This window comes from Acinonyx jubatus, chromosome C2 (assembly GCF_027475565.1).
Source record: "Acinonyx jubatus isolate Ajub_Pintada_27869175 chromosome C2, VMU_Ajub_asm_v1.0, whole genome shotgun sequence".
Lineage (NCBI taxonomy): Eukaryota > Metazoa > Chordata > Mammalia > Carnivora > Felidae > Acinonyx > Acinonyx jubatus.
In genome coordinates, this window is record NC_069384.1 from 139,845,994 (window position 1) to 139,866,085 (window position 20,092).

The following is a 20,092-nucleotide window of genomic DNA, read 5'->3' on the forward strand; positions in this document are numbered from 1 at the left end:
CTCTATGACAGCCTTTTTCACCTCATGCCTTGGCACACATGCTCTGGTTGCTATAAACTTGACTCCAGTTTTTCCTGACCATCCAAACCTGGGGAAAATGAATAGTACTTAGGGCAGTTGTTACTGGGTGAAGTCTCTCTCTCCATCGGTGTTGCCGTTGCTATCTCGCGTGTAGGCAGATTTACTTCTGCACACTTCTCAGCAAAGGAACTCTTGCTCTCCTGAGAGGTATAAATATTCTTGGCCTAGTGATTTTCAGTTTGTGTGGCAACGCGAGCAATTACGGAAGTGCCTAGAGCTATATCACAGTTGAGTGTTAGCGTCCGGCTTTGCTGTGTGGAGAGAAAACTCAGCAGCTATCCCTGGTACCCAGCCTGCTGCGGTCCTCCTCCTTCCCCATTAGCGTGCTCTGCCCCTGAAGGCCTGGCCGAGCCAAGGAACCAACTCTGCATTTCACAAAGTGCTTAAAAAACACGGTGAATTTGTTGGACGAGGAGTCTCGATTCTTGAGCTACTTCGAAGAGGTTTCCTCGATGAGCCGTTCCAGAGTTCATCCTTAGCATGGGGTTCAGAGTCTCTGCAAACAGCAGATACCAGTGCTTGGCCATTAGAATTACGAGGTCTTTGATTTTAAAAACAGTGAGGCTGTTTAACTTAATACTGTCATTGTCTAGATCTAGCTAGGCCGGTGCTAACAGAATTTACTGTGATTATGGACATACTCTCTAATCTGCCTTGTCCAATACAAGGAGCCACTAGCTACACGTGGCTCTCGAGCACTAAAAAAGTGTCTAATTCAATCGAGGCACTGTTTGTCCTGATTGTAATGTAGCAAATTTAAATCGTCGCACGTGGCTAGTGCCTGTTGCCCTGGACAGGGCAGTGCTGCGTCCAAGTCGACAAGCCGCCCATTTGTTAGTTGTTACCTGTCGCTTCCTTCCTTTGCGGGTAACTGGTATCCTTGAAAACTGTCTTGTTGGAAGACACCCTCTTTCTGGTCTTTTATCAAGAACGTCTCTTTGTAAATTAAGTGCATATATGTTGACACTGTTTCCTACAACTGACTCGGGCATGGGAGCAGCACATTAAAGGAAGTCACCGCATCTGTGCTGCTTTTCTATAGACGGAGTAGAAATATTTAAATGTCGTAAAATTAGGGTAGCCTCTGGAAGGCACTGGCAGCACGGTTTTCACCAAAACCCTCGTTCGGTGGAGCCTTAGTTCTTCAGCTTGACTCCTTATCTCTACCAGATTTCTATTATCTCTCTTTAAAAGGTGCAGAACGTGTAATTACCTTGAAAATGGAAATTCCTGGATCAATGCCACCTCTCATTCAGGAAATGCTGGAGAATTCTGAAGGACATGAACCCTTGACCCCCAGTTCGAGCGGGAACCCAGCGGAGCACAGTCCCAGCATCTCACCCAGCTCGGTGGAAAACAGCGGGGTCAGTCAGTCCCCACTGGTGCAATAAGACACTTTCCAGCCACTTCAAACATTCCCCAGTACCTTCAGTTCCAGGATTTAAACCGCAAGAAAGAAACATTTTTACTGCTGCTTAGTTTTCGGACTGAAAATATATTAAAACTCAAGAAGGACCAAGAAGTTTTCATATGTATCAATATTTACTCCTCACTGTCTAACTTACCTAGAAATACAAACTTTTTAAATTCTAAAACTCAGCCATTTCGTGCAACCAGAAACTAGTTAAAAGCTTCTATTTTCCTCTTTGAACACTCAAGATTGCATGGCAAAGACCCAGTCGAAATGATTTACCCCGGTTAAGTTTCTGAAGACTTTGTACATACAGAAGTATGGCTCTGTTCTTTCTATACTGTATGTTTGGTGCTTTCCTTTTGCCTTGCATACTCAACCAAAACACCGAGGTTGCGGAACAGAACTACTGCACGCGTCCAGCTAAGAGAGGCTCAAAAAAATAACTTGCTTTCACAGAGTAATCAGGACACCAAGGTAAGGAAAGGGGACTGTTGTACAGTATGACAAAGCTAGAGAGAAGTCTGATTTAGTTAGTACAGAAGCTTGTCCTTGCTCTTTCTGACGCTCTCAAACTGCGTCTTCTATTTCATGTTGCCCAGTAAAAAGATACAAATTCACTGCACTAGCAGAAGAGAATTCTGTATCGGTGTAACTGCCAGTTCAGTTAATCAGACGTCATTTGTTCAACTGTTAATGTCACTTTAAGAGTGGTTTATCTTACTGACATAACTACACAATTTTTTTTTTTAAAGATACGTTTTTACAGTAATGGTAGCCTCCAAGGCAGAAACGCTTTTCAGTGTTAATAAGTTTTTGTTTACCTGTTCACAAGCCATTAGGGAAATTTCATGGGATAATTACAGACTGGTCTACCACCTACACCGTGTAACTCCAGTGTCCTTCCTCATTCATGCCTGGTATTGAGGGTTTTTTTTTTTCTTTTTCCCCTAGCCTCCTTGATGCCCGGGGGCTAGTATGAACCCCTAAAGGCATGGACAGAGAATCTGCATCCTTTGACCTTGTTCAATCACTATGAAGCAGAGTGAAAGCTGTGGTAGAGTGGTTAACAGATACAAGTGTCAGTTTCTTAGTTCTCATTTAAGCACTAGTGGATTTTTTTTTTTTTTTGATATATTAGCAAGTCTGTGATGTACTTTCACTGGCTCTGTTTGTACATTGAGATTGTTTAACAATGCTTTCTATGTTCATATACTGTTTACCTTTTTCCATGGAGTCTCCTGGCAAAGAATAAAATATATTTATTTTAAGAGTGTATGGGAGCTTTTACTACACTTCCATCTTTAGTAAAGACACAGAGTACACAGTTCCATTTTTAATGTTTAAATTTCATTTCAAAAAGCAGGTCTGTAGTCTGCAACCATGACAATTAAAATCTGTGCTAATGCACGGCAGTCTATAACAATTCTACAAGCCAATCAGACAGTACATGACATTTCAATGAGTAAAAAAGAGCATAAAACCGTATGTGTAAGAACAAAATGTTAAAAGGCCTACCACAATAATAAAAAACCATCAATTACATCATCACATTAAAATAAGCCAGATGTACAAAAGTCTGAGACAGAAAAGACAAAAGGACAACACAATTTATCTGTTGAAAAATGTTTCTGTGCTCTTTGGGCACTTAATTAAACATTGCAAAATCAACATCTTCTTCATCATCGGACTCTGCAAAATATTTTACTTCTTTCCTAGCCCGACCGCTCCGTGGCAGAGAAGGTGCTTCAGAAGTGAAATCTGATGGGAAGATGTCCACATCTGAATCCTGATCAAAAGAGGTTTTCTTCATTTTCTAGACATGGTTTAAAGAAAAAAAAGAAAAAAGGAAAAGACTAATGTTAAAAATAATTATTCCTTATACTTCACTTACATTTGAGAAATAATACAAATAACGAGGCTTCTAAAATCATAATTGTAATGCTAACTTAAGTTACCTTTATAAAAATGATGAAGTGTTATAATCTGCCACCGTGGTGGTATTTTTTTCTGAATTCCTCTATTACCAAGCAACTATGCACAGTACCCAGATTAGTACAGATTATTTACTTGTAAGTACCTCTCAATTCATGAAAGGAAAACAAAACTTATGCACAGTATTTATTATAAAAATGCAGAGAGGAGTCACCAAGATGGACCAGACACATGGAAGACTGGATGGAAAAGGCCAAGGTGGAGAATGGCGTGAAGCTAAAGTCATGTTTGTATTTTTACATTTTAATAGGGAGAGAAGAAAAAGGACACTGGATGTTTTTCTTTTACCTATAAAAAAGATTGTGTGCTCCTGGAGAAAGGTCAGACTGTGAAAATTAGCCACAAATGAATTCAAGTTAAAAGAAAAAAATCAGAGCCTGGGCAAATAAATCCAAGCTAAAAAGAAACAGCCTTTATTTGGTCTGAAAAGTATTTCAGACACATAGCCAATAACTTCAATCGTTCATTGGATGAAATAGAATACTCTTAATTAAGTAGGCTCATTTATGCCAGACTTTTACCCAAGAAATAGTCCTGATTGTATGCATCTCATACTTGGATAATTCTTTTAACTACACATAAGTGCCGTATGCGTAAGAGAGGCTAGGTTTAAAGTGTTAGAAGACCTTATAGCAATAAGCCAACTAAGCCAGTTGTAGATCATCGTAAAACAATGCATAAAAAGATGTTCCTGATTACCTTGCTTGGTGTTTTGGATGTTTTCCTGCCAGGGTTATAATCCCCTTCATTTTCAGAGCCAGATGCTTTCCTTTTCTTTGCTCCTCGGCCTTTACCTTAAAATGATACAAAGGGGTTTTTTCCTCCCAAGGTTAAAGTACAGTATAAAAAGATAAATGTCACAACATTATAGTTCACTTCTTTGGCATGCCCCAATCAGTACTGCAATCCTGGTCTCGAAGTATAAATGATGTAGAAACTATTTGGTGGCATCATTTCAGTTTTGGGATTGATGGGACCAAAGAGTATTTCACAAATACATTTAAAACTAGTTGGAAGGTCCTGGTGACAAATTTTAATGACCAAACTCCTGGTACACAAGAGAAAACATTTACATTTTGAACATGTGGCCTTTGTGCCTAAAAAGAAAATGTCTTGTTGCTTTTTAACTTGTATGTGATGAAAACAAGTTTTAGTTTCTAATTTGTCATAGACTAGTACCTTTAAAAATACAATATGAATTACTAGAAAATACATATTTTCTTATTAGCACAAATTATGTTTAAACGTGTAGTCCAAATTTTACTTACGCACTAGTAACAACCAACTGCAGATCCCATCTTAGGTAGCACAGTCTTAGAATAAACCCCGAGTATTAATCATAATCTGTCAAATCCATGTTCCTTCTCAGACTTAAAAGCACCACATGCAGCTATTTTTTTTTCTACCTAACTAACCTCTTATTCTCACTGGAGGAGAAAGGGGGGAAAAGTAATATGCAAATGGTGACAAAATATTCTACATCCTACAATGATGCCAGTGAAAGAGAAAATGGACCTAAACTGCCATTCTAAATTTTATAAATTCTTTAAGAGCTATGACGAACCAGATTGTACTAGTATGGATAGCCTAAACAATCTTGGGATGTCCTATTTTATCAAATGAATCAATGAAATGGCACTTCTGAATCTTTAACAGTTTCAAGCCAGGCCTAACAGAAGTACTGATCTCCTCAATCACTGCTTCTTTTTTGCCCCTATTCTCCCTTGTTTCCATGTAGCTATCTCCTTATCCCAATCACCACTCGAAATACACTGATGGTAAATCTGTCAGTTGGGAGAAAAGGCTGAGCGGCTACCCTCAGAAAAAACTATCTTACACATATTTTTTAAAAAGCACCTTTGAGGACTTTTCTAGATTCTGGAAGGAAATGAGGGTTCCAGGATGAAGAACTGGATCCTAGATGAGCAAACAACAGCTCCAGTGTACAAGTCCCAGCTCCTGGGAATGGTCACTCTCCACTTGGCAAGGAGCCCTCATCTGCCTTCTCAATAACTACTCCCAGTGAGTCTGTGCAGGGGGTCTCTGAACCATTCTTAGGTATGTAAGTTGTTTACTTAACTTCCGAGTCGTAATTCCTTGATTCCTAAAACAAAGCACTAGACTTCCTCTGGACTCTAATTCAGCACTAATTCTTAAACATATTCCTTGTTGAGGAGTAAAGCAATTTAAAACAAAACAGTACAGTCTTTCTAAATTCAATGAGAAGAGACGAAATGACATCCATTAGAGGGTTAAACATAATCCTCACCTTTTGGGGGTGTACTCTTCTTTGGAATGCCGAATTCTGAATCTGAGTCAGAGTTTATAGTCTCTACTTTCTTCTGTTTAGGGGTTCTCTTGGGCTTAGCAGTTGTATCTGAAGATGGTTTTCCTATTAAGCAAATTTCCATTTCATAAATCAATGTAATACACTTACCAGCAAACCATGCTCAAGCGAATCCTGTAACAATGGAATTTCTTACTGCTGATAGGAAATTGAGTAGCCTTACATAACAAAATGGTTTCTCTTCCCTTGGTGCCAGTATAAAGCCAAACAATTTCTCACAGATGACACCATGCTTTTTATTTAATTATGAACAATATGCCTTTTGCTATTTCGTGGGAGATTATTTTACACAATGGCCATTAATGTGAATTAAGCAGGAACTTTTAATATTTTTATTTTTTATTTATTTTTGGGACAGAGAGAGACAGAGCATGAACGGGGGAGGGGCAGAGAGGGGGGGAGACACAGAGTCGGAAACAGGCTCCAGGCTCCGAGCCATCAGCCCAGAGCCTGACGCGGGGCTCGAACTCACGGACCGCGAGATCGTGACCTGGCTGAAGTCGGACGCTTAAGCGACTGCGCCACCCAGGCGCCCCAAGCAGGAACTTTTAAAAAGCAGTAGTAAAAATATAGTCATGATAGAAAAGTAACATATTTGACATTAATTACAACTCAAGTATTAACCACACGTTACGTTCTAACTTCTAAAATGTTTTAGAGGAAGGAAAAAACATTTTTACAGGACCCCCAAATACCATGAATAGAAGCTGATTCACTTCAATTCAAAGTTGAAAAGTTGAAATCCAAACATGGCACTTTTATGTAGAAAGAAATGTGAAAATTCCAGGTAAGACAATAGGCCCAAAAGCCTTTGTTTTATGAATTTTGCTTTTAAAATAGAATGTTTTTCTGCTTCATTTACATTCTATGTGAAAACTGATAAATCAGACTTCACTTGTGTGATTAGTAAAAATTAAAAAACAAAAACCGGAACAGGCTAATTACATGGAAAATGTATTCCTGGGCCCAATCTGAGATGCTAGGGTAAAGGCCCCTCGTTAGGACGCCAAGAGAGTCCACACTCATGGCCGTGGCAACCACAGGTTTTGTGGCTTTTCCCTGAATCCTTATGACTAAGTCCACCACAAGAGCCACGTGGCAGGCAGCTCCTAGCACCAGTAGAGGCTTGACAGCAGTGTGTTCTAGGAACCAGCTTTCTCCTTCGTTAGAGTTTCCAGGCTTGAGTGTGAGGTGGCAGTTAAAGTTCCACCAAGCAAATGTTAAGTCGATACCGGAGTACCATGAGCTGCTTCTGCTGTCAACGACTGGAGTTACAGAGGTTAACTTGTATAATAATACATATAATTTGGAGCTAACAGAGATAATCTCACAGAGGATGGAGGAGGGGATGCATCCTCTCCTTGAAATGGGATTTTGTGGGAACTGTATTTTTGGAAGGCGGCTAGAGGAAGACTGAGGGCTTCAACTGTTTCACGCAAGCATCACCCATTCAACTGACACAGGCTAGTTCAACTGGTGAAGCAACCAGACAGGACAGGGGTTGTGGTATGCTAGCCTGTTAGTTAACACTCAACACTAACTCATTCGCTTCAATAGGAGTGAACAGCTCGATGAAGGAAACAGGTCGATACGTTCCAAGAAGTGACAGGGCTCCCAAGTTCTCGGGGTGGTTATAAAGTGCTCACGTGAAGACAATTTTAAAAAAGATGCAGAAAGAAAAACTATAGGGCCTGTCTCAGTTTGAACTCCCAGAAGCAGACCCCACCTGGCCCCAAAACAAAGACTCCAGTACAAGTACTTATTTGGGAGGTGAAAAAAAACGGAGAACAGAACTGAGGCAGCGAAGCGACAGCAGCCAGTAATGGGTACGGTACCAAGCCTGTCATCACCCTGAGGGCTCACCACGAGCAATCTCTGAGCCATGGGAAGTCACACATCTCAGAGCCGGCTAACCAGAGAGGCAAGAGCACTAACGTATTTGCAAACCAGCTCTCTTCAATTACTGAGAAAGAGCGGCTGGAGTGGGGAAATACTAATATTCCAACATAGTAACAAGTCCTGAGGCAAAGAAATACAGGCACTGGCTGATGTGTACGGAAGAGGTGTGGGTGAAGGGATGCAGACAGGGCACCTGGTGTGTTGGCCAGAGAAGCTGCGGCAGTCAACCAACTTCTTACCGTGGTGCTAGTGCACTCAAAATAAGTAGGGACTTCTGTTGTTGTTCCCCTTCATCTAATATGTGCGTGTCTACAATGGAATCTGTTTTACATTTTTGAGGTACTGAAAAGATAGTCCATACTGTATGTTTATTTACTTGCTGTGTAAGGAGCACTTATCTTTTAAACACAAAGCACTAATACTGGCCTTCTTCAAAAACACCAAGAGTATGTCCCTTGGGACTAATAACAGATTCCTATGTCAAATCAACTTAGATTTATGGAGAATCTAAGGCTATGGAAAAGAAAGAAGCTACATGACTCAGAAAGAAAAAAAGAAGACCCCAGCAGAACTGAGCCATCATCCCAAATGGGGTGTGAAGACATGACCTACCTAGATAACACAATCAGGCTACTAGCCAGACAAAATTTTCATCTATTTTACAAGCTAACACCTATAGGAGAGCTTACCTAAAAAGCTATCTTTAGATATCAATACACAGGATTATTTTATAATTACAATAGTTTTACAATAAGGTCTTACATTTTAATTATTGCTTCATACGGTTAGAAAGCAAGAGAATGGATTCTCTTTATACACATTTATACTATTTTCTACTGAAATCCACATGCAAATAGTTTCAAATTATATTAAATTTCCTTTAATATCAACTACATATAGTCTGTAAGATGCTTAACAACATCAAATCTAGGTACATACCCTTTTTAGCAGCTACTGTTTTACTTGGAATTTTATCTGTTTGTTTCAGACCAAACGATGGTGAAAAAACAGAGGCAGAATCTTCTTCATTACTGTCAAATTTAGCTGAATCTAAAAATTATAAAGCTTTCTTTCAGTAAAGAGACTCTATAAGGACCACTTAACAGTTAAACTTTGATTCTTTTTACTGATGACTTCTCTTTAGCTAATTGATCTTATAAATTTCTATTTTGTGATCATATAATCCATAACATACAAACAGCTGAAAACAAAAAATATAACAATGTTATATTTCAAAAATGTTAACTCTGTTGTAAAACAATATAGAAATGTATACAGTAATAAATTTCTTAATAGTCCCAAATGCTAATCATTTAAAACATAACTGATCAGCTCAAAAATACTGACTTATTTTAAACTGCAAGATCTCACTGTGATTATTTTACTATCTACACATCTAATGCTGTTAACCATTTCAGGAATATCAGTAATAATGTTCAATCTAAGAAAGTGGTAACTTCATCTTTTAAAAACCAATTTTTAGTCACTGAAGATCAATTTAAAAGGCAGTAGGCATGCTCTGGTTTCTCTTCAGATCACATAAATCTTTCGCCTTTTAAAAGGCAGTAGGCTTCAGTTTACTCTTATACTCCATTTTGATTCAACAATTCCGCTCTCCATCCCTCCCTCCTTCCCTTTGTCAAACCAAAACAGGGATTCGATATGTCTACTTAGATGTGGCAGTTTTACATAACAGTTTTGACATGCTCTCAAATATGCATATCTATCTATACACTTAGAACATGTATCAGATCTATGTCTGTCTGCCTGTATGTGTGTGTGTTTTAAAAATGCAAGACAGTTAAGTGTAACTAGATTGTTTTGACCTTAAAAATTCCCCACATAAAAATATAGGAAATAGGGGCGCCTGGGTGGCTCAGTCAGTTGAGTGTCTGACTTCAGCTCAGGTCATGATCCCGCAGTTTGTGAGTTTGAGCCCCGTGTCGGGCTCTGTGCTGACAGCTCAGAGCCTGGAGCCTGCTTCACATTCTGTGTCTCCCTCTCCCTCTTTGCCCCTCCCCAACTCACACTCTCTCTCTCTCTCTCTCAAAAATAAACATTAAAAAAAATTGTTTTAATAGGAAATAATATACACCCTGATTAAATTTGCTTCTTTCAGCTACTACAGTTTAGTACAAATCCAAATATCAGTCCCCTTGTAGCTTAAAACAAAAAACTGTCACATATACATTCACATTGCCATGAAAATCAAATTTCATCTTCCAAGATTTCTTTATCTTTTTCTCCCATTAGAACACGACACGCACATCTATACAAACATCTATCAACCTAACGAGTTCCATAATGCCTATTTTGACCAATTAGTTGGTACTCATCTTAGAAAAAGTAAATAAACCTTATTACATTGAGGGAAATGTAAAAAGAAGGTAAGTTTTCCGCTCATAAAAAAAAATCCACAGCAATAATACAGTAAGTAATTAATCAATGAAAAGATTAAAGGAGCATACCATCTTCTGACTTCTGAGAGTATGAAGGAAATGAGAAGAGATTCCCAAAATCTTGACCTTTTTTGTCATGTGAAGATTTTCTATTAGAAAGAAAAATTAATCACAATTTAAATATAGTTTCAACCTTGGTAAATTATATAATGTGCTGCAGGATTATAATTACAGTTCTCTCATTGGTTTCTCTTTGTCAAAGACAGGGGAACCAAACTTTTTTTTTTCTGTCTCACATGCACAGGTGTGCATAGAAATACATTCAGAGACACCAGAAAAACCAATGATTTAACATAAAAGAATGGAAACTGAGCAAAGGTTAAAGTTATCCAAATTATCACTACATTAAATTTTATGATTAACAGAACTGTTCCAGAATTCAACATCAGTAAATTATGGCCAGAAACCTAAGGAGAAAGTCAGCATCTCTGTCAGAGTCCTCAATAATCCTCTATTTTTAACCCTAGACTGCCTATGATAAAACACTTCCTTTAAAAATCTAAAACAGCTTACAAACTTCACATCTTACACATTAAGGTTCAATACTCTCCAGAGGCAAAAAAAAAAAAAAAAAAAATCAAAGCCAAAGCTAGGGAAGAAAATTAAATCCTCCCAGTTCTAAAGAATTAGTAACTTCTCTGAACCATGTTGTCAATGTCCCGTAGGCCTGCAGCCTATTTTTCTAAAGTTTTGCTGGAACATGGCTACACTTAGTCATTTACATACTGTTTATGGCTGCTTTCTTGCTACAGTGGCAACAACTGAGTAGCTGCAAAAGAGACCATATGGCTTGCAAAGCCTAAAATATTTGCTATAGAGCCCTTTATGGGGGCGGGGGGGGGGGGGGGGACGCTGCCAATCCATGCTCTAAACTATAGACAACAGTTCTGTAAACAGCTGCAACATTACCCAGATTTTTTCCTTTGTGAGGAGGACCTTATCTCGAATGATAATAAATTCTTAGACACAGTTTACTAGGAGATCTTTGATAGATGCCTAAATAATGAATTGTACCATATAACGAATAGTACTTTATTACTTACTCTGGAGTAGCTTTTGATTTGCCAGGTGAAAATGTATATTCATCTTTATCTAGGCCATCTGAAGGAACAAATTCATCTTCCCCATCATTTGTTATGGGAGATGCTTTCACTTTCAATTCCTCTAAATCATTATTGTCCTCGTCATCATCAGCATCATCATCCTCCTCTTCTGAGAAGTCAAACGTGTACTTAGGCCTTTCAGCTAAGAGGAGAAAAAAAAACAGGAATGTTAAATCCAGCTTTATATACATGAAATATTACAAATAATGCATTTGAAGATATTCCAGCTATCTCTAAAAAGAACAAAAGGGGGGGAAAAAGACAAGCATTCACAGCAAAAACCAACAGCTTTGGCCTCAGTTATTTTGATAGCGTCAAGGGTTAATCTTGTACTTCCCAGGAGGCTAATGCTGCATATGGTACAGGGGAGCACAAACTGATTAATAAGATTGTTAGGGTGCAGTTTGTCATACTTAAATATTACTCAAAAATAGGAATATAAGCCATTGTAAAAGGGACTACTAAGATTTCCCATTTCTGCAATTACAAAAGACAAATTTTACTCATCTTAGAAAGTGCCGAACGTTCTCTCAACCTCTTACATAAAAATTTCTATCTTCTATTCACAATAGTTTTACTACAAAATAACAGACCATAATTCTTCAGATGAATGAGAAATACAGAGATAATACCTCAACGTATTACTAAACAATAATAAAAAAAGCATAAAAAGGTACCAAGTATGGGGAAAGGCACATTGGTATACTGCAAGTCTTATAATTTCTAGCATTATACTATGGAATAAAATTTTTAAATAATTTGGATGCTGTGTCATTTTATACTTCATTTTAGGTGTACGAAAAAGACTAAATACAATTTAATTTTCACATAAGTTAAGTTACTCTATTAAAAATTCACCTACATTGTACTACCTGTGTACATTAGGAAAAGAAATTCAATCACTGGCGATTAGAGCACCAAAGAATTTAAGGTCTGACATATATTTTAAAAAGTATCTCGCAGAAATAAAACAACCATAATAAGGTATCACTCATTTTAACTAAATTAGGACTTAATAAAATTTGAGAAGAATCTTTACAATAGGACACTCAAGTTTTAAATATTTGAAGACTTCAAATTAATGAATATTCGGAAAGGATAAAATTGCATGCTTAACAGCCATACAAAATAACAAGATGATATCTTCATCCTAACTCTAGCACTGCAATTATATAAATTATGCTATGTGCATGGAATCAGACTTCTAATCATGAAACTTGTCGTGATATATGGGGTAGAAAACAAAACAAAAACTACAAAGCACTTCTACTGATCACTGTTGATATTCTACCAAGAAACAGTTTTTACCAAACATCTTCAAACTATGGATGGATTAAAACCCAAACTTTCTAACAAAAACCAATAGACAACATGATTCACTTTAGAGCAATCTGTGTCCAACTTTGCTAAAAACAACATTCTCTAAAGCAACATTTTTGTCTTCATGAACTGTAACTTCTGAAATACTAACAATTTAGTACTTTAATGACATTGACAGTACTAAATATACCAACTTATAGGAGTAATACCAACTTGGGCAAACTAGAATATACAAGAAAATAAAAACAAAATATATCAAAGTACCAGCTGCTCTCCTAAGCAAAGAATCTCTGGGAATAACCACAGGCTCTGTTTCTTCCAAGTCACTTTCTGACTTGGATTCATCGTCTGACCAAGGATTCCGTTTCTTCACTTTCTTTGCAGTGGATTTACCAGATGATGTAGGTGTTTTTCTCACCCTGGTACCTAAAAATGAAAGAATATGTATCAATATTTATACAAATGTCATTACTAAAAATAAAACTCATAATGAAAGGTTAATTATAAAATAACAAATGTTCATGAAAATTTAAGACATTAACATCAACTACTAGAGGAAAAAAAAAAAGCACACTAAAAAAAAAAAATCTAGCTATACCCTGTACATATATATATTTCTTCCCCCCCCTCACAAAAACACTTTGCAGGTAGGGGCACCTGAGTGGCTCAATCAGTTAAGCGGCAGACTCTTGATTTCAGCCCAGGTCATGATCTTGCAGTTCATGAGATTGAGCCCCACGTCAGGCTCTGCACTGACAGTTCACGGAGCCTGCTTCTCATTCTCTCTGTCCCTCTCTCTCTGCCCCTCCCCCACTCACACTTGCTCTCTCTCAAAATAAACAAAAAATTTTTTTCTTAAAAAAAAAACAAAAACATCTTTGTAACAGTTCCTCACCAGGCTCCTTTTTCTCCCTTTTGGGTTTGGGACCTTTATTTACAGGAGCTGACGGGATCAATGCCTCTTCTCCTGTACCCTCTACTGGTGTTCCACTGAATTCTTCATCAAATTCTACTTTTACTGCTGTGGTATCGAGATCACCCTATACATTAAACAAACAAACAAATAACTAGGAGTAAAAATAAAAATTAAGACCATACATTTCCAGTCAATAGATCACTTCTTCATATCAGATAAGTAATGCAGAGGACTTTGATCAGACCATCTTCTACTTTATTTACCTGCGGCAAATGATATTGCTTACACTCTACTATTCTGATACACTCTGTGAGATAATAGCTACTTAAAAGTAACCATAAAAAAAATAAGATGGCAGCTTTTGATTATCAAAGGGGCTTTCAGACCAATAGCAAAATACACCAAAGAGTACCTGCAAAATAAGTTCCTATATTTCAGGTCTCTCACTCATACTAGAAAAAAATCACAGATTATTGAAGGAAGATAAGCAACACATGTCATGCACTGCTAGGTATTAGTCAAAGTCTCCCTACCCTAAGATTATTAAAAGACAGAGAAGGACACCAGGACAAGTCATTAGAATACAAATAACAAATATGGAGGGAGGTATAAAAGTAACCCAGGGGGAGAAGTGAGCAACTCTGCCCAAGGCAGGGTCAGAGATGACTTCATGGAGAAGGAGCCTTTCTGACTGGGTTTTGAAAGAATCATGTATGTTTGCCAAGCGAAGAGAAGGACAGGAGGGAAGAGCATCCCAGGCAAAAGACACAGAGGCACGATACCATATTATGTTTAGCAAATTTCAAACAGTCGGGTAGGATTCGAGGAAAGGGAAAAGGAAAGAGTAGGCCCATGGAAACACAGGGAGGTATGCAGTTGCTATATGACTGGATACTAGAATCTGTGCAGTCAGCGGGGAGTCACTGAAAACTTTTGAGCATCTGTGCAATAGTCAGACTTATTTTTGGAAATATCACATAGGTAGTAAGAGACAAAACAGAGAAGAATGAAGTACAAAAATGTAGAAGTCATGGTAACGAGAGACAGGAAGGCTGACTAAGAGGAACACTTTACGTCGAAGAAAACTTCTGAAATTCTAAGACCGTATCAGTGGAGACCAAGAAAAGCGGGGCAGTGGGGGGAGGATCGTGGAACTGCTACACGGGCAGTCAGGACGATTCAGTTACTGATCAGACGAGAAAGTCCCAGGTTTTTGGCTTCTTTGTGATGGGTGACAAGGCACAGAGGTGGAAGAGGTTTTGAAATCAGGATAATGGGCTCAGCTTCAGTTATGTGGAGTCTGAGGGGGCTTGGGGCAGTCAGGAAGCTGTATTAACCTGGCACTCCTGAAAACACTGTAAGTTAGGGACAAAGATTCAACAGTCATCAGTGTGAGTGAAAAAAAAGGTCTGGGCATAGATGAGGTTACTTGAGACTATGTAAGGTGAAGGGAAGAGTGCTAAGAACAAAACACCAACGAGAAAGGAGAGAGGCCATTTCCTAAGGAGGAACCTGCGTGTGCTAGGAAGCTAGGTAAGAGGCAAATAGTACACACGTCAGTTTATCAGAACAGTAGAAGAGAGTGATCTCTCTGGTATCACAAAGTTCCTATGCTTTCAAATATTAGCTCGGTACACTCCAGCTCTGAGGCTCATTTCTCAAGCTCTAACTAGACTAATGGACGTATCTATATATTCCCTAGGCTCTAAAATCAACCTGCCCAGAAAAATCTGCTTCTTTCAGACCATCATGCCTCCTGTTTCCTCAACTCTGAACAGCCTTCTCAGTTTGACTAACTCTTGCCCAACAACCTTCTGGAGGGTAGCTTAAGTCCATACTTTTAAATCCTCAATAGAACCAATCAATGCCAATGACATGGGAGGTGCTTGATAATTTTTTAACTAAGGGTAATAACAAATAAATAGTAAAAGCTTACTTTGAAAACCACATATTTTTCTGCTTAAGAGACTTCCTTAATTGGTCATGATGTAGAACTAAAGTTCGTATTTTAAAGCTGATATGTTTTTGGTTGTTGTTTCAGGATTTTAATGTAGAATGCTGCTAAATAGACTATTTCTAGCTCTCATTTTAAAAACTCCATCAACCAAGTACTTCTTTACATATATGTGGATCCTTGACTAATGTTTTCATTTTGTGGACCAACTGCTCTCATAGAACAAATGATTTCCTATCACAGTGAAATATATTAGAAACAAAGCATGATTTAATAAGCGCACAGTAAAACTGAATATATATATATATAATTAGGAAGATGGAGTCTACCAATGAGTTAAAACAAAAGAAATGTCATACCTTTTTCCTCTTCAGCAACTTTTTGCTGGCATCTGCCTTCATAGCAGTAATTTCAGGAACTATTCTTCTCCCATAAGGGGAAGGCATCGTCTCTTCCAACTGAAGTTTCTTCACCTTAGGTTTGCCAACTTTACCTTTTATTGCTTTCCCAGCCATTCCAGCCAGAATATCTTCTCGTTCTTGCGCCTCCACTTTCTGAAGTATAATTATAAAAAGGGTGGGTGCAAAACAACTCATTAGAACAGACAATCAGTACTGCATAAGAAATTAAAACTACAGTAAAACCTTGGTTTGCAAGCATAATTCATTCTGAAATGTGTTTGTAATCCAAAGCACTTGTGTATCAAAGCAAATTTCAAGAATCATGGGCTCAGTTGGGATCATGTGGTGTTCGGGGTCACACGCTACTCGTATCACTTGTCTTGCAGATAAACAGGAAATCTTTGTAGTATAATAGCTTAATGGAAATAACATAAGCTTTGAAATCAGACAGACCTGGATTTCAATCTTAACACTTCCATTTCTTAGTTTAAACTAATGCAAGAAATAAGTTATAATTTATTGAGCACCTATTAAGTTCCAGGCATTAAAACTCATGTAATCCCCATTTTATGAATGAGGAAGATTGGGACTCCACAAACATAACTGCTCTTAACCATAATGATATAATGCCTCCCCTAAACAAGTTATTTAACCTCTCTAAACTTCAGGATCTTCATCTAAATAACTCTTTAATAAGCTCTTTCATTTGGGGTTGTGACAGGAGTCAATCTGAGGATTACACAGAACACAGTGCCAATACACAAGATACTCAATTAATGGCGTAAGATTTTAAATGATACAGAGAGACATGAAATTTAAGTCTAAATCTTTTTAGATGTAAAAAGTTACCATATCCAGAAAAAAATAAGTTGTCTGGACCTATTTTGCTAATTATCAAGTAATAAAATAAGGTGACGAATTAAGAGAGTAATAAAAAAAGCGGGGGGCGGGGGAGAGGAGGGAAGAGTAGTGTTATTCACTGGGACTATTCTGAGTGATGATATTTCAACAATCAGGAAATTTATAGGCATAGCCACAAAAAGCTTTCTATGTCTCAAGAATCAGTGATCAAACTTCAAGCAGTATTAGACTATCATTAATATTAATCAGAAACAATGTCTTTTTAACATATGCCTGTTTCATGTATCAACAGAAAAAGGGTCTAATTTTAAAAAATCTAATTCATTAATCTAAGTCATATTATGACACTTGAAAGATGATTAAGGAAACCCAGAACAACAGCACTAAAAAATTCCAGAAATTCTATAAGGCTACCACCCTCATTTGTAAGAGTCCTAATTCTGATTTAGGTCATGAAAATAAAACTAAAACATGTGGACAAAAATCAATGAAACAACTAAAAAGTAAAAAATGTACTATCATACAAGTAATGACAAATAATAACTGACCTTGTGCTACTCAAAATCAGATGATCATATTGCTAACCTTAATTTAACTCTAATATTTTAAGTGAGTTAGTTGCTTCACAACAAATTGGGCAATTTTAGAAAAAGTTTACATTTTCTATCTTTCTCTACATTTTTTTAAAAAAATTAGAATTCTACCTGGAGAAAACTAAGTTATAAAAACTATGTTAAAATTTCTCTGTTATAAACCTAAAGTCACTATCATTCTACTTTGTAAAAGTTAACATACTTATATTCAATCGTATATATTTTGTTCTTACCTCTTTGGGGAAAAACAAACTGAATCAATAAGCTATTTTGAAGAAAATTTAACAGAAAATATTAGTATTCAATTTATTCTAAATTTAACTTCATGTAGGTTTTTACACTCATCTATACCAAATATGACTTTTCTTTATAACTTCATAGAGCTGGAAGCTTAATCCTAATGCACCTTATAAACACATTAACCTTTACAGACTTAAAAGAAACTGAAATAATTTAATTAAAGAACTTTCATCCTTATTTCATAAACATTACTTTTCCAAATATAGTTTAATGGAGACTTAACCTACATCCAGTTCCTCAACAAATGCTGCTAAATCTTCTTTCCAAAGATCTGAAGGAGATTTTCTTTTAAGATCATTGACCTCTCGCCCCTATAATAAAAAAGTAGTAAAATTTAAACATTCAGTAATTTAATAAGGTATAAAGGGTAAATCAAAATACTTCTTTTTGTAAAAAGAAAAACAAATAAATGGATAATACTGAAATAGTTTCAAATTATTTAACCCACAAAAGTTCATACTTTTGCATCTCTCTGTTTAATCAGTTCTTCAACTTTTTCTTTAGTAAGAGACCACAGAGACATATTTAAAATATAATTAAAATCGGGGCCTGAAGGAGTTCCTGAATCAGAGGAACTATCATCATGCTGGTTTTGTGTTTCTTCCTCTTCTGCTGCCTGTAAAAAATAATAAACTTTATATTAAAGTCCTGTATAGTATCAAATCAACGCTGAATTTTATTGAATATGGAGTTAAAAATTCCACAAATGCTATACTCTTAATGCTATATTCTCAGGGTGGTTGGGTTATTTTAGATTTCTATCTTCAGGATTACAATATAAAATATGTATTTGTTATAAAAAGTTTTCTAAAAATACACAATAATAAATCTTCAAAAGGAATGTATAGTCAATCCCTATTTATCTAGGAATCTGATGAAAAATTAACTGCTTTGCCCAGGCACTAAGTCATAAAATGAGAAGATACCACATCTTGAAATTAATAGAGTGGAACTAATGTTTTATCACTGCATCTTGTCAGATTTTTATATTGGTGAGTGAATTAACAATTCGAAACCCGAAATAAGTATCACTTATAAAGAATGTTTTACAGTTGTAATATAAATATGCTAAGGTGCAGTCACTCACTAAGTATGATTTCTTAATAAAAATTCTCTAAAGCAACAATACTCATGTCAGAATGAACAGAAAGTTCAATTAAGAATTTAATAGCTGGTGAGTTAGAGTAAGAATTGTGAGGGCTATTCTAAATTTTTATTTGCAAGGTCTTTTTTCATAGAAACGGTTGCAATAAAAAATCCTCTTATGCTAATATTAAATTTCAAAATCCAATGAATTTAATAGAAGTTATTACAGGTGACATCACCTTTAAGATTTTTGACATAACAACAGCCATTAAATAAAATTGCATTTAAATTTTTTAAGGCACTCAGATAATTAAAAATGACTGAGTTAACCATGACATCCCAAGAAACAAAACGTTCGCTTTTGGTAACCAAAAAAAGAAAAAAATCGCTTTCAATTTAGTTTAAAATTTTCAGTAAAATGATGTATATATACACAAAGTAAAGTTTAGTGTACTTTAGAAGGGATAAAGATTAAAAATTGCAAAGCAACATGCTTCATTACATAAACAAAACTATGAATCCAATTAAGCAACATTAGCCAAATAAGAAATGCTGTTGCTGAGCCAATAAATGATCAAAAAGTACCCAGACAAATAGTACTTACGACAAATTCGTAAATTCTACTGTTTTCAAAAATTCTTCATGAAACAGTGTGTTTCTATGGAATATTTAGGTTGTTACGCTACTATTAAAATATTATCAGGCTGTCATGAAATCCTGTTTAGATCCACACTCTAGAAGTCTATTTGCTCTAGGTTTTGATGACACCCAGAATATTGGTAACATTCTATGGATATATGTGTATCTACCACTGTTAGCATGAAGACAACTAAGGATACTTTCAGAAATCAAGAATAAAAACTTTAATCTCATAATTATCTGCTTTGTAATTCTCTCTTCTCCAACTCTACACAATAGGACACTCTTGTAAGAGCAGCTCCTTTTGTTACCTTCACCCCCAAAGTGAGCACATGGCCAAGATGCTGAAAAAATTTTGATGGTGACAATGAAATTATTGAAACCAACCACTAGGTTTTACCCATGAAGTCTACTTCCACTGGAAGGGCACTCTCAAACCCTAAACATCTTTATCTTTTAAAACTAAGCATTAAATTTACTAGCTTACTAGTTAATTTTTTTTAAGATATAGTTTAAACCAACAATGATACAGAAGGGCAAGCAGTGTATAAACCATAATTTGGGGTTTAAAAATGCAGTAAAACACACTGAAAAAAGCAAAGTGCTTGGATCATCTTAATTCTGAACACTCCCCATCTTCCCCGAACGATAAATAAGCCTATTATCTTAATATATAATTGCTAAGCATATAATTTATTCTAAATTTACTCGCTCTAATATCTGGCAT

At 36.5% G+C, this 20,092-nt stretch overlaps 2 protein-coding genes across 14 annotated transcripts in view; one reads left to right on the forward strand and one right to left on the reverse strand.

Moving 5' to 3' along the window:
• The window catches only part of RARB (retinoic acid receptor beta), a 747,871-nt gene extending 745,103 nt beyond the window's left edge, over positions 1-2,768 (forward strand). For 11 of the 12 annotated variants that reach the window (XM_053221534.1, XM_027040933.2, XM_015086690.3 and 8 more), the window contains one exon: positions 1,276-2,768. In XM_053221534.1, the coding sequence (XP_053077509.1) occupies positions 1,276-1,472 (197 nt within the window). In that variant the 3' untranslated portion in view covers positions 1,473-2,768. The remainder of the gene's footprint in view (positions 1-1,275) is intronic. The other variant, XR_008298027.1, reaches the window with a different exon arrangement.
• A 47-nt stretch (positions 2,769-2,815) lies between these two features.
• TOP2B (DNA topoisomerase II beta) overlaps positions 2,816-20,092 on the reverse strand; it is a 64,736-nt gene continuing 47,459 nt past the window's right edge. For both annotated transcript variants that reach the window (XM_027040930.2, XM_027040929.2), the window contains exons 26-36: positions 18,101-18,256; positions 17,868-17,951; positions 15,845-16,039; positions 13,511-13,655; positions 12,880-13,041; positions 11,236-11,437; positions 10,202-10,281; positions 8,673-8,783; positions 5,757-5,879; positions 4,187-4,281; positions 2,816-3,308 (exon numbers count right to left, since the gene is read on the reverse strand). In XM_027040930.2, the coding sequence (XP_026896731.1) occupies positions 3,141-3,308; positions 4,187-4,281; positions 5,757-5,879; positions 8,673-8,783; positions 10,202-10,281; positions 11,236-11,437; positions 12,880-13,041; positions 13,511-13,655; positions 15,845-16,039; positions 17,868-17,951; positions 18,101-18,256 (1,521 nt within the window). In that variant the 3' untranslated portion in view covers positions 2,816-3,140. The remainder of the gene's footprint in view (positions 3,309-4,186; positions 4,282-5,756; positions 5,880-8,672; positions 8,784-10,201; positions 10,282-11,235; positions 11,438-12,879; positions 13,042-13,510; positions 13,656-15,844; positions 16,040-17,867; positions 17,952-18,100; positions 18,257-20,092) is intronic.